This window comes from Pan troglodytes, chromosome 18, assembly GCF_028858775.2.
Source record: "Pan troglodytes isolate AG18354 chromosome 18, NHGRI_mPanTro3-v2.0_pri, whole genome shotgun sequence".
Taxonomy (NCBI): Eukaryota; Metazoa; Chordata; class Mammalia; order Primates; family Hominidae; genus Pan; species Pan troglodytes.
Genome location: NC_072416.2, coordinates 53,488,774 through 53,511,368, shown reverse-complemented (window position 1 = coordinate 53,511,368; position 22,595 = coordinate 53,488,774). Strand labels below are relative to the sequence as shown.

The 22,595-nt window shown below is 36.0% G+C and overlaps 1 protein-coding gene across 4 annotated transcripts in view; it reads right to left on the bottom strand.

Annotated features, from left to right (window-relative positions):
- Window positions 1-22,595, bottom strand: part of LPCAT2 (lysophosphatidylcholine acyltransferase 2) — a 75,653-nt gene that overhangs the window by 27,763 nt on the left and 25,295 nt on the right. For 2 of the 4 annotated variants that reach the window (XM_009430812.4, XM_063797826.1), the window contains 5 exons: window positions 22,302-22,336; window positions 19,139-19,193; window positions 10,930-11,012; window positions 7,312-7,437; window positions 5,758-5,911 (listed from right to left, as the gene is read on the bottom strand). In XM_009430812.4, the coding sequence (XP_009429087.1) occupies window positions 5,758-5,911; window positions 7,312-7,437; window positions 10,930-11,012; window positions 19,139-19,193; window positions 22,302-22,336 (453 nt within the window). Of the gene's footprint in view, window positions 1-5,757; window positions 5,912-7,311; window positions 7,467-10,929; window positions 11,013-19,138; window positions 19,194-22,301; window positions 22,337-22,595 lie in introns of all 4 variants that reach the window. The other 2 variants (XM_054668411.2, XM_054668412.2) reach the window with 2 other exon arrangements.

The following is a 22,595-nucleotide window of genomic DNA, read 5'->3' as shown; positions in this document are numbered from 1 at the left end:
AATCTTCCTATAGTTAACAGTGCTGTACAAACAATGAGGGTGTTGGCAGGTATCATCAATCATCAAAAGACAGAAATGGTGTGATAGTAATTCTTTCTCTTTTTTTTTTGAGACGGAGTCTCGCTCTGTCGCCCAGGCTGGAGTGCAGTGGCGCGATCTCGGCTCACTGCAAGCTCCGCCTCCTGGGTTCACGTCATTCTCCTGCCTCAGCCACCAAGCTCACCTAATTTTTTTTGTATTTTTAGTAGAGACGGGGTTTCACCGTGTTAGCCAGGATGGTCTCGATCTCCTGACCTCGTGATCCGCCCGCCTCGGCCTCCCAAAGTGCTGGGATTACAGGCGTGAGCCACCGCGCCCGGTCCTGGTGTCATAACAATTCTGTAACTGCTAGCTATAATAGTTTGACACCTGAAGGACAGGGCAAGCTCTACAGATATTATTTTTAATTTTGATTAAAAATCCTGATGAGCACAATGTCTAAGATATGCTATAAACTTTGTTCTTTGTCCCTGTTTCATGTCCCTTCCTATTTCCCTATCTCCTGTCCTGGTTTGTACATCCCTGCCATACTCTTTCCCGTCACTAGTTTCATATATATATACATTTTATTTAAAATTACCTGCATGGTTTCTAAAACCATAGTGGAAAATGTTATATAAATCTCAGAAATATTAGTAATCATACAAGTAAAAAGGTACCTCTAATTTTCCAACTTGTGCAGTTACATCCAATAATCTACTTGTGGCTGGTGTGGTAACTCATACCTGTAATCCCAGCACTTTGGGAAGTCAAGTTGGGTGGATTACCTGAGGTCAGGAGTTCAAGACCAGCCTGGCCAACATGGTGAAGCCTTGTCTCTAGTAAAAATATAAAAATTAGCCAGGTGTAGGAGCGAATGCCTGTAATCCCAGCTACTTGGGAGGCTGAGGCAGGAGAATCACTTGGACCCGGGAGGCACAGGTTGCAGTGAGCTGAGATCACGCCACTGCACTACAGCCTGGGTGACAGAGTGACATTCAGTCTCAAGAAAAAAACAAATAAACAATAATTTACTTCTTTCTTCCCCTAAATCTTCATTGCACTTTATAGTAGTACTGCTGCAGTCATACATTAGTATTTCATAGATGATGACAGATTATTTGTATGCTGCATGCAAGCCCAGAAGAGAGGTCCAGGCACTACACCTAAAAGAAGATTGCTTAACAGCATCTTGTTAAAGAATAGTTCATCTATGAGATCACAGAATAAGTCATTAGAAGAATTTAGTGTGCTCTGGGAAAAAAGAAAAAAGCCCTGGTTATTTTGGTCATCAAGCCATGTTTTCTTTACAAACTACTTTTTTTCCCAATAGTAAATATAAAACTGGAACTGTTGCTACACACCAAGATGGATGGAATCTTTAGCCAGCCTATCATTCTCGACTATAACTGGAAACTTTGAACAAAATACAATAAGCAACTACCTCTGGACAAAATACCATAAGAGGAGGATTGGTGAGGAAAGTCAAAACTTGAAGAACAACTAGTAAGGCTGCGAAACCATGGAGGCCACTTAAAGTAAGACATTATTCAACTGTTAAAAGAAAAGAACAGTCAACTCAGAATTCTACATACAGGCATATCTCATGTTATTGTTCTTTGCTTTACTGCACTTCACAGACAATGTATTTTTTGTAACAATTTGAAGATTTGTAACAACCCTGCATGAGCAAGTCTATCAGTGCCATTTTTCCAACAGTACGTGCTCACTTCATGTCTTCATGTCACGTGTTGATAATTCTCCTAATATTTCAAAAAATTTTATTATTATTATATCTGCTTTGGTGATCTATAATTTGTGATCTTTGATGCTACTATTATAATTGTTTTGGAGCACTACAAACTCTGCCCATGTAAGATGGCAAACTTAATTGATAAATGTGTGTGTTCTGATTGTTCCATGGACTGACTGGCCATTCCCAGTCTTGCTCCCTCTCCTTGGTCCTCCCTGTTCCCTGGACACAGCAATACTGAAATTAGGCCGAGTAATAACACTACGACGGCCTCTAAGTGTTCAGGTGAAATAAATGGTTGCATATTTCTTACTTCACATCAAAAGCTAGAAATGATTAAGCTTAGTGAGGAAGGCATGTCAAAAGCCCAGACAGGCCAAAAGCTAGGTCTCTTGCATCAAACAGCCAAGCTGTGAATGCAAAGGAAAGTTCTTGAAAATTAAAAGTGCTACCCCAGTGAACACACAAATAATAAGAAAGTGAAACAGTCTTATTGCTGTTATGAAGAAAGTTTGAATAGTCTGGATAGAAGGTCAAAGCCACAACATTTTGTTAAGCCAAAGCCTAATCCAGAATAAGGCTCTAACTCTCTTCAATTCTGTGAAGGCTGAGAGAGGTGAGGGAGCTGCAGAAGAAAAGATTGAAGCTAGCAGAGGTTGGTTCATGAGGTTCAAGAAAAGAAGTTGTCTCCATAACATAAAAGTGCAAGGTACGGCAGCAAGTGCTAATGGAGAAGCTGCAGCAAGTTATCCAGAAAATCTAGCTAAGATAATTGATGACAATGCAGATGAAATGGCTTTTTAATGAAAGAAAATGCCATCTATGACTTTCATACCTAGAGAGAAATCAATGCCTGGCTTCAAGGCTTCAAAAGACAGGCTGATCCTTTTGTTAGGGGCTAATACAGTGGGTGGCTTTAAGTTGAAGTCAATGCTCACTTGCCATTCTGAAAATCCAAGGGCCCTTAAATATTATGTTAAGTCTACTCTGTCTGTGATCTATAAATGGAACAACAAAGCCTGGATGACTGCACATTTGTTCATAGGATGATTTAAAGATTATTTTAAGAACATTGTTGAGACCTACTGCTCAGGAAAAAAAGATTCCTTTCAAAATATTACTGCTCACTGAGAATGCACCTAGTTACCCAAGAGGTCTGATGGAGATATAGAAATAGGCTAATGTTGTTTTCATGCCTGCTAACACAACATCCATTCTGCCATCCATAGATCAAGGAGTAATTTCAACTTTGAAGCCTTATTAAGAAATGCTATAAGGCTATAGCTGCCATAAGAAATGCTATAAGGCTATAGCTGCCATAGCTAGTGATTCTTCTGGTGGATTTGGGCAAAGCAAATTGAAAACCTTTTGGAAAAGATTCACCATTCTAGAAGCCATTAGGAACATTCATGATTCATAGAAGGAGGTCAAAATATCAATATTAACAGGAGTTTGGAAGAAGCCAATTACAACCCTTATGGATGACTTTGAGGGGCTCAAGACCTCAGTGGAGCAAGTAAATGCAGATGTGGAATTAGCAAGAGAGCTAGAATTGAAAATGGAGGCTGAAGATGTGACTGAGTTGCTGCAATCTCATGATAAAACTTGAATGGATAAGATGCTTCTTATAGATGAGCAAAGAAAGTGGTTTATTGCAATGGAAACTACTCCTGATGAAGATGCTGTGAACATTGTTAAAATGACAACAATTGATTTAGACTGTTACATGAACTTAGTTGATAAAGCAATGACAGGGTTTGAGAGGACTGACAGCAATTTTGAAAGAAGTTCTACTGTGGTAAAATGTTATAAAATAGCATCGAATACTACAAAAATAATTTTTTTTTTGAGATGGAGTTTCGCTCTTGTTGCCCAGCTGGAGTGCAATGGCATGATCTTGGCCCATTGCAACCCCTGCCTCCCAGGCTCAAGCAATTCTCCTGCCTCAGCCTCCCAAGTAGCTGGGATTACAGGCATGTACCACCATGCCCAGCTAATTTTTGTATTTTTAGTTGAGACAGGGTTTCACCATGTTGGTCAAGCTGTTCTCAAATTCCTGACCTCAGGAAATCCACCCACCTTGGCCTCCCAAACTGCTGGGATTACAGGCATGAGCCACTGAACCCAGCCTACAAAGAAATCTTTCATGAAAGGAAGAGTCTATCAATGCAGCAAACTTCATTGTTGTCTTATTTTTTTAAAGTGCCACAACCAGCCCAGCCTTCAGCAACTACCATCCTGATGAGTCAGCAGACATCAACACTGAGGCAAGACAATCCATCAGCAAGAAGATTACAACTTGCTGAAGGCTCAGATGATTGCTCACATTTTTTAGCAGTGAAGTGTTTCTAAATTAAGGTATACACATTGTTTATTTAGACATAATGCTATTTCATACTCACTAGACTACTGTATATTATAAATAAACTTTTCTATGCACTGGGAAAACAAAAACTGCATATGGCTCACTTTATTGTGATAATCCCTCTATTGCAGTGCTAGAACCAAACCCCAAACATCTCTAAGACCTGCCTGTACAACAAAAATATCCTTCAGAATGAATGCAAAATAAGGTAATTCTCAAATAAGATAAAACAAAGGGTTCTTACTCTTAAGTATTTACCCAAGTAAAATGAAATGAAAACCTACATTTATATAATAACCTATACACAAATTCTTAGAATGACAGCTATAGTCATATTTGCCCCCAACTGTACACAAACCAAATATTCCTCAGCTAGGGAATAGATAAAGTAACTATGGTACATCCATACAATTGAATACTACTCAGCGATGAAAGGGAATTAATTATTGATCTATAAAACACCATGCCTGGATCTCAAATGCATTATACTTGGTGAAAGAAGCCATACTCAAAAAACTATATACTGTATGATTCCATTTATATGACATCTGGAAAAAGATAAACTATATTGATGGAGAACAGATCACTGGCTGCCAGGACTTAAAACTGGGGGAAGGGCTTGACTACAAATGGAATAGCTGCAAGAAAATATATATATATTTTCAACTGTTGTGTATCTTGAATGCAGTGGTAGTTACATGCTTCTGTGCATTTGTTAGAACTCATAGAACTGTAACCAAAAGAGTGCATTTTACTATCAATTTTTTTTCGAGAATAGGGTCTTGCTCTGTTGCTCAGGCTGGAATGCAGTGGCATGATCTTGGCTCATTGCAACCTCCGCCTCCTGGGCTCAAGTGATCTTCCCACCTCAGCCTCCTGAGTAGCTGGGATTACAGGTGTGCACCACTATGCCTGGCTAATTTCTGTATACTATCAATTTTATATATTAAAACACAAATTAAAAAATAGAAAACCTGAAGTTGTGAACAGTTTTCCTAGGGAAACTTTTTGACAATTCAATTATCTAATTGCATGTACTTAAATATTCATAAGCAGCAAACTGTATCCCCAATATAATGGCAAATGGCCAGATTTTAATTAAAATCTTTGTTACAAAATGTCACTTGAAAATAAAAATCTATTTGGTCTTCATACAGGTTTGTGGAAGTCTAAAACCTTCAGAATAAAATTCTAAACACCCATGTCATCAATGTATGAGTTTTGATATAAATTTTAAAGTTCCTGCCAATGATATAAACTCTTCCAGTTCCATACCACAAATGTGGTTATATGGTCACAATATTTATTTCTGACCTGGTATTTAAAATAATAGATACATATATTATATCATATTACACTAAAATAATAGATACATATATGATATGATATATGATATATGATATTTTATTATATATGCCAGTATAATAAATGTTACAATACACACACACAATTATTAATATTACTATTAAGGAGAAAAAAACAAAATCATGCAATTAAACCATAGGCTCAGCCTTGATTCTTCTAACACTGACCTATCAAGTTTTTCAAATTGCTTACCATATTGATTTACTCACTGTAGGACTGACAGAGTAAAAATGTGAAAGATTAAATTTTAACATACCCTGTCAAAGAGTGCAAAAAGTTGTCTCAAGACATCCGAAACAGGCAACTTTAAATACTTGGCGAATTCTTCAATTCCAATTCTTCCTCCTTTTGAGGAACTCGCAATAGATGCATATTCATCCAAATGCTTACGAACACCATCCCAATCTAATCTAAACAAACAAAGAATTATAGATACATGTTATTAGCCCTTTACAATTCACATGCACATTTTATGATCATTATTTTACTAATGTATCTGAGAGAAAAATATTTTAAGTGTTAAATTTGTAAAGGAGAATAAAATAGGTACTTTAAAGCACATATTCAACATATATGCAGGCATTTAATCTTTTAAAGGATACTTGTATAACTGGCAATTATCTCAAATATCTCAGGGAAAGAAAAGTATATGAAAAGAAGAACATTGTAGTGGAATAATAAATTATTCATGAGAAGAAAATAAGAAAGCAAATATTTTAAATCTAAACATTACTTAGTGAGTCTATAGTATGTATTAAGTTTTTAAAGATGAAATAACAATTCTTGCTTTCAAGAAGCTTTCAGGCTGATAATGAATTCATATTTCACAAAATGTTATGATAGGGGGATTCATTAGACTATACACATGTCCTCCAAGATTAGTTATGAAAAACCACGGTGATAAAACACTGGAAAATGTACTGTAGCTTACATCATAGCCTATCTTTGCTTTGTTGAATTAAACAAATGACCTAACATATATTCTTAGCCCAATTTCAGTGACTAACTAAACTTTTTAAATCTACAGAACATTGTAACTATAATATGCAAACAAAAGCAAAACATTTTTATTATCTTACAATATAAATAATATTTTCTATATCAGTTATCAAAATATTATACTTTAATACTGAACTTTGATATAGTAACTGGTTCTTCAGCTCCTTCACAGACAGGATGTTAATTAATAAATTCTGCAAATTCCAGTTAGGGCTGAGAACAGAATGAACTGCAGTAAGGGTAGAGGGAGGTTGAGGGTTACACCTTTTATAGCAAAAAGCTCAACAAGAATGTTCTCAATGGTTTAAACTAGATCAAAAGAGCAGGAAGAAGATTTTTGCCTTTTTTCTTAAAAAATAGGTATCCAGAAAAAAAGGCAGATCTAGGGCAAGTATTTAATGTTCAGTGGTGGTAAGAATTGCAACTATACAAATCAATTCATGTTTCACATGTGAAGTTCTGACTACCACATGCCAGTATCATCTAATGATGCTGTCCTTGTAAGAAGGTGGCAGGACTAACTTCTCTGAGCCACTAACTCCCTCTGAGTAGGGAGGCAGATCTGTGTGGATCCACATTTATTATCCCTTGGTCTCCTCCTGTGACCAATGCACATATCTCTGAGTTAACTGTTCTTGAAAAAGCAAAAGTAGATGAATAAAATGTGAGATAAATTCACAACTCTGACTTTCCTAATATACACCAAATGGGAACTAGAGCTGAGCATTAACAAAGCAGGAGAAAATAAACAGGATTTCAGATCCCTTTTGGACAACTTTATGAAAGTGTAGTCATTTTAAAATACACTTACTTCAATTTCCGGCTAATTTTAGTAAATTCCACCAGCCCAGCTTCCATAGGCAATGTTAGCTGTCCTGCTGAAATCATCAATCTGCAATCTTCATAGGTATGATCTGTTACTGGTATTCCCAGAGCTCTAAAAGTATTAAGAAGCAAACTAAAATTCTTTTTAAAAAAAAAAAAAAAGTAATCATATTTCACTAGGCTTTAACTGGTTCCAAACGACAGCAAATGAAAAAGTATTTACTACTTTTTAAACCAGTAACTCTCGCTTTTCTTGACAAAGAGACATGTTTCTCTATTTCTTCACAGACTTACTAAGGATCAAGTTAATCTCCTTATATCTACATGCTTCTGTATGTGTAGCTGATAATTTTTGCTTTGTGTTTTAAGTATAATAATAATAATAGTTGCCTTCAGTCTCATGGAAAGTAATTAGAAGACTTAGGTTCAAGTCCTAGTGGAGTTTTTCACCAGCTGTGGATGAAGCCTCACTTTTCTCATCTGTACATAGGAGTGAATACTATCCTTATTCCAAATGGTTATAGTAAGGACCAAAAAAGAATGCCTGTGGAGGGTACTGTTTAAACAGATAAATGGAGCCGAACACAGTGCCTCACACCTGTAATCCCAGCACTTTGGGAACCCAACACAGGCAGATCACTTGAGGCCAGGAGTTTGAGACCAGCCTGGCCAACATGGTGAAACCCCATCTCTACTAAAAATATACAAATTACGTGAGGCACACCTGTAGTCTCAGCTACTCAGGAGGCTATGGCAGGGGGACTGCTTAAACCCAGGAGGCAGAGGTTGCAGTGAGCTGAGACTGCACCACTGCACTCCAGCCTGGGTGACAGAGGGAGACCCCGTATCAAAAAATAAATAAAATAAAATAAACAGACAAATGGCATTTGTATATAGTGTAAGTAAACAATCTATCCAAATTGCTAGCTGTCTATGTTTTTCATCTTCTATAGCTAGAGATCACCTTCTTGCTACATAGCAATCTTCCAAAAATACTGAAGCAAAAGATATTTCTTCTAAACCTAAACATCCTCCATCCTTAAGGGAAAGTATAACTCCTAGTTCCTACTTCACTGCTCACAAATTAAATGATAGTGAATTAGATTTGAAAAAAATACATATTTATAAGAACTGGAAAAACACTGAATACCAAAAAAAAGGTGCAGTACATGAGATAAACATTCCTCTTTACTAAATTTTTATTCACAAATATTCAGTGAAAACCATAAAATTATGTCTTTAAGCTGTACTGGATTTTGTTGAATCATTGCTAGAAACATTAAATTTTGAATGAATACAATCAGAATAAAACATTTTTTTCGGCCAGGTGCGGTGGCTCACGCCAGTAATCCCAGCACTTTGGGAGGACAAGGCAGGCGGATCACCCGAGGTCAGGAGTTCGAGACCAGCCTGGTCAACATGGCGAAACCCCATCTCTACTAAAAATACAAAAATTAGCTGAGCATGATGGTGGGCGCCTGTAATCCCAGCTACTCGGGAGGCTGAGGCAGGAGAATCACTTGAACCCAGGAGGCGGAGGTTGCAGTGAGCCGAGATTGCGCCATTGCACTCCAGCCTGAGTGACAGAGCAAGACTGTCTCAAAAAAAAAAAAAAAAATTTCTTTCTATCTAAAATATTTTTTCTACGCTCTTTGATTAATAAGTGTTTTGGTATAAGAATATATAAGATGGAAAATTAAATTTTAAAATATTTTGGGACTTATAACAATAAATAGTACAGTATAATAGTTAAGAGCTTGGGCTTTGGTAACAGGAAATGTGGATTTGAGTTCTAGCCCAGACAGTCACTACCTAGTGTGACTTTGGGCAAACTACTCACCTCCTCAAGTCAGCTTTCTTACTTATATCATAGAGTTGATGTAAAGATAAGGTTAAATAACTTGAGGGCCTACCACAGTACTTGTGTTTTCCAATGCTTTTATCATATACTTTCCTACTTGAGTCTCCTAATAATCAAAACCATGAGAAAGACAAGGCAATGATTTTAACTCCCATTTCACATGTGAGGAGAAGGGGATTTGGAGGAGACTTGTCCAAAGTTGTGCAGCTAATCAAGGTTTTTCTTACTCTTTATCACAAGTCATTATTACCTCCGCACCTTTGAATTCAGAAAAAGGCTGTCTAAACAAATCCCTTCGCTTGTTTCTAAGCACAATTTGGGAAGCCAAAATATCTGATATAAGTTCTCTCAATTTTTTTTTTCTTTTTTGAGACGGAGTTTCACTCGTCGCCCAGGCTGGAGTGCAGTGGCATGAAAACTTGGCTGACTGCAACCTCTGCCTCCCAGGTTCCAGCAATTCTCCTGCCTTAGCCTCCTGAGTAGCTGGGATTACAGGCGCTTGCCATAATGCCTGGCTAATTTTTGTATTTTTAATAGAGATGGGGTTTCACCATGTTGGCCAGGCTGGTCTTGAACTCCTGACCTTGTGATCCACCCACCTCGGCCTCCCAAAGTGCTGGGATTACAGGTGTGAGTCACCGCGCCCAGCCCAGTTCTCTCAATTTCTAATAATTATCTTGCTTTCTACCTTTTGGGTATAAGCTGGCATGAAAACATAAGAAAGGAAGAGAAGAAAACATAAAAACTAACTTTGTAGCTGATCTGGAAACTAGATAAAACAAGCATATCTATATACACCTAATAGCAAATTTTTTGCCAAACATTTATTCTATTTTGAAAATAGTTATTCTGCAGAAAAATATTAAGATACATATATTAGAATAAAACATATACTTATAGAGACACATACATATACATATATACATGGCTGGCTATATATATGAAATCTGGCTATAAAGCTAAATTCAGCTATGAAGCTAAATTCAGAGTTCTCATTGAATTTTTACTAAGAGAATAAACACTGCTGGTCTATTAGCTCCAAACCTACTACTGGGAATGACGGAGGTGGTGTGTGGGAAGAGGATGCACACCTGGAGGGCTCTGAGGCTACCTGGGTGGTGGTATAGTATAATACATTCTTTCATTACAAGATAGGGGGTGATTTATCTAGTCAGAATAATGGCCAGTTAGAACTCCCTTATGTGCAGGAAAATATTAACCTTATGTTTTATAGTTTCTAAATCCTATTTTATAGCCATCCATGAAGAGGTGACTTTTTCCATCTTCTATGCATCTCTTTTTGCATTGCAAACTTTCTCCTTTTTGGTGCTATAGTCAGTAATGCCTTAGAAACACTCATCCTTGGGCAGCTATATGAAGGTCGAAGGGATAGAAGGTGGCCCACGGCAGGAACCACTGAGATCATCACAAGGCTCATCTGACAGTGGCGGGCCAGCTTAGGAGAATCCACCCTGTGCAAGGCACTAACTGGTCTTTTCTGGTTATTGTATCCTCTCCAGTCTTTCTGGTAAAGATATATTTCCTTATTTGTGGTATGCAGCTGGGGAAAATATTTACAGATTGTTATACTGACCTCATCCCTGGGCACATTATTTTACGTATCAAAATGAATTGGGGAACGAGGCCTCCAGGGGTTAAAAAAAAATCCTTAAAATGAGTTAAACGACATGCACAAATAATTTTCAAATTATTTATGAGTTATAATCAAATATAGACACTTACTCTGCCATTAAATTCCGGACTTTATTGGCAAAAAGGACAGGATCATTTTTTTCTTCATCATTTGGTACTTGAACTGGCATAAACTGAAAGACAAATATACCTTTCCATAACAATGTCTTAAGCCTAAGACATTAAATGCCAAGCAAATTAATTTATACATTATCAATATATTGAATCATCTACCTTTCTAGAACATAGGTTATATGAGGTAATGGGGCACTGGGCTTGTACTCAGGAGATCTGTTTCTAAGCCCTGGGTCTGCTTGTGTGTTAACTAGTATGTCATTTAACTTTGATGAACCATTTCAACTCTAAAAAGAGGGCTAAGATCACTACTTCCCTGGTGATTGTGAGGGTGAAACAAGTCAGTGTCTGGAATTCTGGAAGTGTAAAGCTGTAGCTACTAAGATCTTTCTCCTCGAGCTGCATTTTCTACTACTCCCATCCCTTTATGTGAAACTCCCATCCCTTTATATGAAAACCTTTTTTTTCTTTTCTCTTTGCCTTTCATCTTCTCTATCCATTCTAATGTCAACCATATTTTTACTATTTGTTTGAACTTTATGTTTTGTCATTTATTCTGCTTTTTAAAAAAACTCTTAGTATTGGCTTTACAGCTATTTTGCTTAACACCATTTTTTGCTTTAGCATTTTTAACTCTACTTTTTCTCCACTTGATGTTCTGTGATGCCTCAATTGTATTGTTCTTGTTTTTATTTATGGTTTCCTAACATTAACAAGGTTTTAGTGCCATATTCAAGTTATTACGTATTTTTCAGCACCTACTATATACCAGGCAAGATTAATAGGACCCTATTTCCTGCTCTAAAGAAGATCAATATTTTAATAGTATAGAACAACACATTAATAACCCCATATGCTAAGTGTCATTACCCTTATTACCCCCAATTATAGATGGGGCTCAATAGCTTAATTAACTTACCTAAAGGCATGCAAGTCACATGGCCAGAATTCAGCCCAAGATTTGTCAGATTCAAAAAAAAACCTTATTTTCTCCACTAACTATCCTTCCTGGAGTATGAGAGCAAGAGGTAGGAAAGGATTAATTTTGTCAGGGGCCAGGGAAATGCAGCCAAAGAGGAAGGTGGTGCCTAGGGAGAGAGTGCACACAGGAAAGCTAATTCTGTTAAGGGTGCTCTATAGAAGAACTAATACTTGATGTTGGCTTTTTAAGAATAAGTGAGATTTTGCCAATAGTTACTGTTTATTGAATTATAACTACAAACCAGGCATCATGCTAGGTGTTTTACATATGTTATTTTATTTCATTAATTTTTCCCCCATAGTAGGTGCTCAGGCACTGCACTAAGCCCTACAAACATGACAGCAAAGTCCCTGCCCTCAAGAAGCTCTCCATTCAGTAGGGTAGAAATTTATGAAACAGTGAGCTAAATCCACCAATAAGAGTTACCATCCATTAAACATCTACTGTGTGCTGGGTATTTTATATTAGGGGCTTTATATGATTAACTCTCTAAACAATTCCTTGAGGTAAATCTTACCACTTCCATTTGATAAATAAAGAATGCAACTAGAAGTAGTTAAAAATACCATTTTTTTTTCCAAATGGACCTGTTTTCAAGTCTTGTCAATCATATTAAGAAAACTGTAAGCATTGGTATCTCAGAGATGACATTTAAGCAAGGGAATGACATGACCAGGTCCAAGTTTTTAAGTGGTAACTTCAGCGGTAAGGAGTGTATGCACCAAAGAAGAGACTAAGAGCAGGGAGAATGTCTGGAAGCAGCTGCAATCATGGGAGAGATAATAAGACCTTGAGTAGAGGGAGTGAGGATGTGGATGATGGCATGGATGCAAGTTGCCTTTTTAAGATAAAATGTATGGAATTATAGAATAATGTGCTACAGGATATTTACTTTTCACATTTATCTGATTATTTCCTCTCTAAGGGGACAGCTGCAAGCTGCAGAAAGTGTTCTTGGACTGGGTTGCTGCTTGAGATCTGCCGTGTGATCCTGGAAAAGTCATTTAGCCTTTATGAGCCTCAGTGCCCTCTCCTGTCAAATGAAAAAATTTAACTAAACGATCTCTGAAGTCCTTCCCATTGGAATTCTGTGTGTGGCTCTCTATTTTGCATAGTTGTTTTTTAAGATAGAAAAATAAACTAAGCCACCAGAGGTCCCCACATCCTTATATATCTAGAATAACTATCTTGGCAAAGAAATATTTCTAAAAATTCCCTGCATCCTGATCTAGTAAAATTTCTTGTATTTGCTTAGTATAAAATCCAAGAAAAAAACAGTAAGTTGAAATTAATGTTCATAAAATCTCTAACAAAACAGTGTAAGAAATTAAAGTTTTTAATTGCCATATAATTCTTCATTTTTTAAAAAAGTCAAACAACCATTTGTAATACACTTGATTTAGGTCATAAAAGGTCATACTGAAAACCTTGAAAAATAAATTGCTGCTACACTGTTAACCAAACATAATACAATGAAATACAGGTTTGGTTTTATATTAGTGCAGGTAGTATTTTTCATAAAATGATTTTTAATAACTCTCATATTGGCGTGAAATCTTATTCTTAAGGAATAAAGTTCCACTGAGAGTACAAAATAATTAAAATCCTAAATTTGACACCCATGGGCCTTGGAGGCCCCATTCCTCCTAAGAAGCAATTCAATGGAAATTCTAATAAAAAGTCACCTCTCATAGAATAAGACCTTGCCCTCTATATCACATTTCCATTTTGTACAGTCATTCAAGGCTCACAGTATGAATGTATCCTTTATTTGGAAAGGAAAATCAATCAAAGAGAGGGGAACATGATTGCCACTATCTTTTATGGTTCCCAACAGACATCTATATACCCCAATGATTCAAGCCCCCAAGTTTTCCTTTCTAACTTCATCTTCTCTCAGTATCCTCAATACTCACATTGATGACTCACTTGACATCTTGCCACAGATATTCTTCTAGACTCTACCTCAGCCATGGAAACAAACTTATGACTCTAATCTCTGCTAAGTTCTTCAGTTTCCCCTCATTATCCATTAGTGTTTATTTCTTCCCTAATCTGGTCTTGCATAGACCATGACAACCTAATGGTCACATCTGGATCAATCATCCCTCTTTATCCACTCCCTCTGGCAACATCTCCCTGACTATCTACACTGGACTTGGGAGTCGGATACTTCTGTATGACCTGTTACTTAGAATCTTTCACTTCTGCCATGCCCACAGTGCCAATCACACATCCTCAGCCACCTCTCCTGATCTTGCCTTCATATTCCTGTTAGGGACCACTGAGAGATGCTAAAAATGTTACATATGTTCCATGCTTTTCAAGTTGCAATTCCACTTTTACCTCACTCTTGTGAGGTACAAATGGTACTTCACTTTCAACTTTATAAAGAAGACAGCTTATGTGAATGCATTCCCTTCTATTGCACCTTAAACTGGCTTCACAGCTCCACCCCCCTCTCCTTTCAAATACAGTATTCTCTGTACCTTCCCCATACTTAACTTTGCACCATCCTGTCCCAGATGAGGAGGAGACTAAGCGACATGTTTCTCAGGTTAACATCTCATTTGTGCTTTTGGTCCCAGAGTCCCCCACTTCCTCTTGGTCCTTAGCATACAAGCAATATATAAAATTCTTCAGCCTACTATTTAAGACATCCATCAACCAAAGCCAGTCACTTACATAGATTCTCAGTATCACTAAAGCTAGTTTATTCATTTTTTCTTGACTACATCAAGCACATTCCTTTCTACTAAAAAATGATGAGGAAGATTGAAGAATTATGACACTATAATCAATCTTTTATTTTTTCCATGCAACAGAAAATAATTTTAAAAGGACAATCTTAACAAATGTGCAGTTCTAGTTCTTTGTGTAATTCTTCTTTTAAATCTTCGAAGAGAAAAAATGCAAAAGAAGGAAGATATTTTTAAACAATGCTTGCTGCTTCCTTCCCAAAAGAACAGAAACATCTAGATGAGACAGAAAGTAAAAGTTAGTGCTTATTGAACACTTACTATGTGCCAGCACATAAGTAACTTTATTACTCCTCAAAACTCTATAAATTTTCTGTCATTATCCCCATTTTTGTCAGTGAGAATGCAGGCTTAGAAAGGTTTAATTTTCTCAAGTACATACAGGTAGGTAGTAACAGGATTAGAACAAAAACTCTAGTTAATACCCTTTTTATTTCTCTATTAATATTCACAAATTCCAGAATTTTACCAAGTTCCAGAAGAAATTAGCTTTGTTAGAACAAGTATATATGTAGGGTGTGTGTGTGTGTGTCTGTGTGTGTGTGTGTAGTTGTGTGACTGAGGTTTTCTAAAAGGCTCATTTTAGATTAAAAACTACAAATAATTGTAGTGCATTTGGATACTTAAATAAACTATATAAATGTCTTTGAATCTTCCCTAAGTAATTAGCTCTCTAAAGATCTTAAAAGTGATATGTATATGTAGCTGTTGATCATAATACTCATTATTAATTGCAATCTTTCCCTAAATCAGAAATTCTTTTTAAATTAAAAAAACAAACCTTTCTATTACTTTAAGGAAATGAAACGCCCACAACAGAGTATTTTAGGCCTAATGCTAGCCACTATAAGCTCACTATAAGCTTTTAAAGGAATTTTCCTAAAGAAAACACAATAGCCTCCCTTATCTGGGATTTTGCTTTCCGTGGTTTCAGTTACCAACAGTCAACCATGGTCCAAACACATTACATGAAAAATTCTGGAAATAAACAATTCATAAGTTTAAATTGCATGCCATTCTGAGTAGGGTGATAACATTTCATGCTATCCTTCTCTATTCTTTCTTCATCACAAGGAGAAGAGGGATGAATATAGTACAATGAGATGTTGACAGAGAGAGAGAGACCACATTCACATTCAACTCGTATCTATATTGTTACAACTGTTCTATTTTATTATTAGTTATCACTGTTAATCTCTTATTGTGCCTATTTTATAAAATACATTTTATCAGAGGTATGTGTGTTTAGGACAAAAGTTAGTATATATAGGGTTTGGTATTTCTTGCAGTTTCAGGCATTCACTGGGGGTCTTGGAACATATCCCCTACAGATAAGGGGGGACTTATTATATATCTAATATGCCCACTACAGACAATTTTTATTTATCTATAATATATACTAAATGGCTTCTAAAGTCAACATGCTTTTAATGCAAACTGAGATATAGCCTATGAAGGAAACTGACTGCACAGTCAGTGTAAATGGCTTGTTTCCATTCATAAACTAGCTGCGGCCCACTTAGTGCTTTATAGTGTGACATAGCATGTATTCTCTCTCATGAGATAAACTAACAGACTCTTAATTCATGTCACATTTTGCAATGTTTCCTACTAGCTATTTTATTCCCTATGCCCTAAGCCATATCCTTATAAAGGGATACTTGTGAAACAGCTGGTTAATAAAAGTATGACTAAAAGATACTTTAAGAACACCCATTATGCCACATTAGAATTCAAAGAATAACTTTTAGTAGAACCATTCTGTAGACAGACAACTTCATCATTGTTCAAGGATGCCAGAAGAACAATTACACAGGACATGAGGTTTAGAACTAACTATATTTTTAAGATCCAAGAGTTGAGAAAATAATAACCTTTTCAAAAATACTGTATGTCTCTATGTTGGGAAGCAGAGAGGGCTGGGAAGAGGTGGTAAGAAAATATTCCTAAATATTAGACTCATTATATCTTAGATATCTAATGATTTTGGTAATTAAAGACTTTGGTAGTCATCATTACTGAGGGGAGACTTGTGAAACTAAAGGATATGGCAGTCAACATAATGGGGTGTCATGTGACTCACAAAAGCAAGACTGTCTAAAACGGCACTTTGATAATTCATTCAAAGTTCATTTGAAAAACCATAAAATTAATACCATATTCTTGAATAATATATCTTGAATTAGGTTTACCTAATATTCAAGAAGTTCTAAAAACATGTTTAAAATAAGATAGTAACAAGGATTTCCATCAATTTAAAAAAAAAAGAAAAAAGGGGGTTACTTGAGAACAGCCAAGACAATTGAAACTGGAGCAACTAAATGTACTGAGACCACAAACCAATCTCAAGCTGGGCCTCAGCAGACGTAGTGGAAAAGCTGGAGCCTCAGAGATGGCCCAGCTCTTACAGAGCTTCAAGCCAGGGTGTGGTATACTTAGTGCCTGAAGGGCTGCTGGGATACATTTTCAGTTAAATCCAACAGTGAGTATTAAAATATTACAATATCATAAAGTATTTAGGAGTCACCTGGGTGAAAGGGGGAGTCATAAATTTAAAGTAAACATCATTAAAATAAGAATATTTGTACTAAATTTGAAGTCCACAAATTCCCATCCTCTTGTTCTGCACTATGATTCTAATTCATCAAATCTCTGTCGATGTGGCTATTTTCAAGCAGCTGAAAGTCATTTTATTTGTGAAGTTATGGAACAAAGAATACATTGTTTTCTTTGCCAGAAAAATATGATCCAAACAGGTCTCAGAACTGGCTGGAGAATGCAAATATTGTAATTAAAAAAAAAAAAGACAGAAAAAAAAAAAAGAAAGCCATGACACAGAAAGGAAATGTGGTAATAATGGTCATGACAAAAAAAAAAAAAAAAAAGAGGAATCTGAATACCTCTGTTGTAATGCAGTTTGACCACTGACATGCTATGGCAAAAAAGACAGCTTTGTATACATTTCTACATGTGTTGCTAGATCTTGTTTTAGCTACAGAGGGGTACATTGAGAGGAAGAGACAATATCTTGCAGAGAAGATAGCATGGCTTTTTTAAAGTATGAGTTTTCTTGTTTTTTTAGAAAAGTGAAACAGGCCTAGACTACCTGAGCAGCTATTAAAGAAGCAAGAGCAGTGCTCAGAGTATTTAGAAATATTATGATATAAGGCTTCCTGAAGTGTATTCTATAGAACACTGGTTCCGGGAGATATCCAGAGAAAAAGGTTCTGTAAGTCAGACATTTCAAAGGCACTGAGTAGTCTTGAGAAAAAAAAAAAATTCATTTTGTTTCCCTTGATACTTCCAAATGTTATTAAATTAGTTTTTGTTCCCCAGGAACCTCTAAGAAAAACCCAAGAACAAGTGTGGGTTTTCTTTTTTTCTTTTTTTTTTTTTTTGGCCACAGTGAGAGATAACTGAACTGGTTTTAAAAGTGGGGGTGTATGCAATATAATTAATAAACAGATATTTTCAAGACAGGCAGAAAACATGCAAATCTCAAGAAAATTTCACAAAACTCATTCTGAAATGTGATTTGCCCTCCTAAATCATTTGGTATTACTGACAGTCTCTAAATGGCCAAATCACTAAGCTATCTAGCAAAGCAAAATAGTATTCTTGTGAATTAAATTCCACAGTCCTGTCACTTAGGCACTAGACCCCACTCAGAACTCTGCATGACACAGGCAAACTTAAGGTTTTCGTTACACAATCCATGGATGCAGTTAGAAAATCTAGGAGACCCACTATCAAACCGTCTCTCTTCGCAGACTACCTGAGGGTACTGCTAAAACCGACTGGATGCTGAATTCAGGGGTCTATTCTACATCATATCTAGAAACTAAGAATAGCTCTGGAACCAACCTTTAGAGCCTTAAAAACCTGGTCGAAATTTTCAGAATGTTGTAATAACTCCTCTCTCACTACCTGCCACTGTAATTCAACCAAAAGACTGTCCTGTGGATGATGATATGTGCTGCCTCCCAGACAGAATTTCCTTGGGCTTTTCATGTGCAGGGTGATTTCACAGTGAAGGCTTCTGACCTCTATGTCTCTCCCCTAGACCCCAAGTAGCATCTCTTAGCTTTTACAAAACATTTTCTTTAAGGAGGTGTGGGGCTCTATCAGCTATGGTCAGTTCCTTTTGTCAGGATGTGAAAATATATCATTCAATTTGGCAGAGGTCAGCATTAAAGGAGTAAAAAGATGAGAGCAAGGTGATGCCCCTCTGGCCAGCCAGGGTGGTTACATGTTTCAAGTTCCCAGAATCTAGAGGTGTTTTCTAACATGATTTCAAGGGCTAAATCTGACAGCCTAGGTTTATATACACAATTTGTAAAACACCTGGTGATGGACCTTTATATCTGGTTTCTCTAGACTAGAAGTTCAAAGTTAAAGGAAAGGCCAAATCTCAAGTTCCAAGGCTGCATTTTGAATGACTTACCTCAACTTCTACCTTTGTGAAGAGCTGGCAGAAAGTAAGCATACAAAGCTGAATGCTGAAGAGAAAAAAGAAAAGTCTATCTTTATACAGTCATGCAAGTATCATCTTATATCATTCAACAATCATTTCTTTATACACAAATACCCTCACATCACACTTCATATATATTTTGCATTTATAAATGCTACACTGCAGCTATAACACTTTTTGGGCCTAGACAACTATTCTTCTTTTTTTTTTTTTTGGGACAGGGTCTTACTCCGTCACCCAGTCTAGAGTACAGTGGCATAATCACGGCTCACTGCAGCCTCAACCTCCTGGGCTCAGGCGATCCTCCCACCTCAGCCTCCCAAGTAGCTGAGACTACAGGTGTGAGCCACTGTGCCTGGCTTAGACAAGTATTCTTGACAATTATTATTCAAAAGTTAAATCATCAAATGAATACCAAATATGTATTTCAGTCAGAGCCTCAGCTCAACAGACTAAACCACAAATTTGAAGTTTCCTTGACAACACAGACTCAAAGGCCCAAGTCCCTAGAGAAACTACCCAAGGCCACATTTTAAGGTATGTAAATGTGTTTATAAAACTCCTAGGTAGATCATTACATTTCTGAACTGTTTTTTGACATTAAAAAAAATCAATGGGCCTTTCCTTAAAAGTGGAAGCTTTATCAAAATTGTCCCAGTTATTAATAAATGTTTTAGTTATGAGGAAATCTGAAAAGCTTCAAATTTCATTGTAAAGGCAGGCAAAGGCTGTCTTTAAAGTGGTTAAGCAACCCTCTGAAAGATAATGTTTGAAATAGTTGTTCCTACTTATAGCTTTCCAGTACATATTTAGACTCTCTGGATAAGATTTCTACTGGATTTTTAGTTTAGTCTCATTAGACAATTGACCCAGAAACCAGGCAGAATGGATTAAACTACACATTTAAAGAAAGAACCAACCAATCTCTTTTCGCTGTTAAGAAATTAAAACATAATTTATCTGTAAAAATTACCTGAGGGAACTTATTTAAGGAATGTAGGAGCTTAAGAATTTAGTTAAAAGAAATAATTTAGAAAGTAGATATATCACTTTCATAATTAATTATAAATTGTTAATGTGTCAGTTCACAAATCTTCCATTTGAAAGAAAAAAATCTTTTACTATCTATAAACTCTAAAGTCAATCCACACTATCTAGCATAAGTTGTTTTTAATTATTTAAATGGAGCTGTGGAATTCAATTACTTGAATAGATGCATTCTATTCTGAAAATTCTGAATACTGTAAAAAATATGAAACCACACATAAAATCTCATTTAACCTGTCTTGTCCACCCTACAGACAGACCAAATACTTCTTAGTCTGATACAAAACTTCTCTAAGTTTATTCCAAGTCTCCTTTTCCTTGGGATATTTGTTTTGGTATAAAATCTGTTTCTTAGAATCTGTATCTGGAGTAGCACTTTGAGCAAGGACAATTGAGAAAACAGATTTAGAAGTAACAGACACAGTGCTAATAATATTAAGTAGATGAGAAGACAAAAGTGGACGTGAGATTTGCAATAGATTGAACAAAACAAAGCTGTGCCTTTTAAAGATTTTGTGTTTGTTTAAAAGTCCTGAAAAATTTTTGACTCTCAAAATATTTTTTCTCCCTTTCATTCCTGAATTCTTTCTCCTAATTTCCTTTTCTTCTTCTCACATACTTCTCAGTTGAGAAGGCTAGATTGACTAAACCCGTCTATTATATTTTCTATCCCCAGTTCCTCTTCCAGAAAAGCTTTCTCCTATTTGAGAAAATCACATTAACCTGGACTGCTGGGCAACCAAAAAAAGTCCTATTGGCCACATCACTATCTCTGTAAGGAACTTAACCTGTAAAGGCCCAAAGAATGGCACACCTCAGAAAGTGGAAGTATGCTATGCATCCATTCATTGTTAAGGCACTTCGTTTTCCCAAATACTTTCATACTACCTGTTTCTCCCAATTCTCCCATGTCTAAAAGCAATCAGGAATTCAAAATAAGTAATGGCATGAAACATGTATTTTAGTCAAATGAATAAATTGATTTCCTGGTAAGTGAAAGATAATATGCTGTTTAGATATCCTTTACAATTTATGTTCTTTATTTTTGGCGTTATTTGCTTATCTTCAATTATCAAGGACTGAAGCATAACAAGAATATAAGTGTTTCATATGTGTTAATATTTATTCTACTGTCTCATCAGTTACCTATTCTGATTTAAATTTATTATTTCAAAGCAATGTATATATACACAAAATGGAGAAATTATGCAGTTTTGATTTCAGAAGTTGGTTGGATTACGTTGAAGTTATCTAAAAAAGCCTACAATGTGCTTAAGGCAACTGATGATTTCCTTAAATATTTCCAAGTGATTGTCACCTACCCATCAACAATGTTATCTGAGCTTTGTGCTTAACAATATGAAAACTGGGTAAGATCCTAAGGGAAGTCTTCAAATTCAGGTATTTCATATGGCTCTCACCAAAATTTAAACAGGCTCAGACTTATTCAGAGGGAACTAAACAAACGATCTTGAGAGAAACCAAGTTTCTACATGTTCTGTTCTTTTTAAAGGCCTACTTCACATCAGCTTGCTTAATAATGAAACTGTATTCCTCTTCTCTCTTAAGTAAAGTGCTTATAGAAACTGCTGATTCCAGTGCTTTTCAAATCCAAGAGCAGAACTGAAATCTTGGTTAGCTATTTTTTCAACTCATATCAGACACATCATAGCTATTTCAGGCCATATGACTAAATTTTTCTGAATGGCTTAAACCAACATAGTAAGTAAGGATAGAGACACTAGATAATGCCAAATCTGCAATGGAAATAAAACTACAAAATTAAAGCTAACTATGATGCAAACTAGGTCACTTACGAACTAGCAAACACTTGAGACCCATTTGAATAGGACAGATGACTAGAATTTTGCACACAGAAGACTCCAGGGGTTAGTGGTCAAGATAGTGATGCTCTCTACAGAGACTTATCAGTTATAAGACTTAGGGCTCTGATCAGAAATCTTTATGTTTTTAAATATAACAATATTTTTAAAATAATACTTTTTTAAAGAATGAATAAATGATCTTTCTTTTTCTTCACTAAAATAAAATTTATATAAACTAATAATAGACATAAGTGACTTACAATGTATATCCTTGCCATGTCCAGGTCACAGTATCCTATAATAACAAAATTATTTTAGCTGTTGGTCTGGAGGAAAAATACTAAATAAAATAAAGATCTTATTTTAATATGGGGATTCATGTATTTTTTCTGAAATTAAAAGCAACATGTTGAGAAGTAAAATAAATACATTATTGTTAAAGAACAGTGAACTGATCTATGAATTCTTGGATTACATATCTACATAGCAAAGATCTTCCTAATGTCAACAACTTTTGATGAAATGACTTGTTCTAATTTTTTAAAAACTATTTT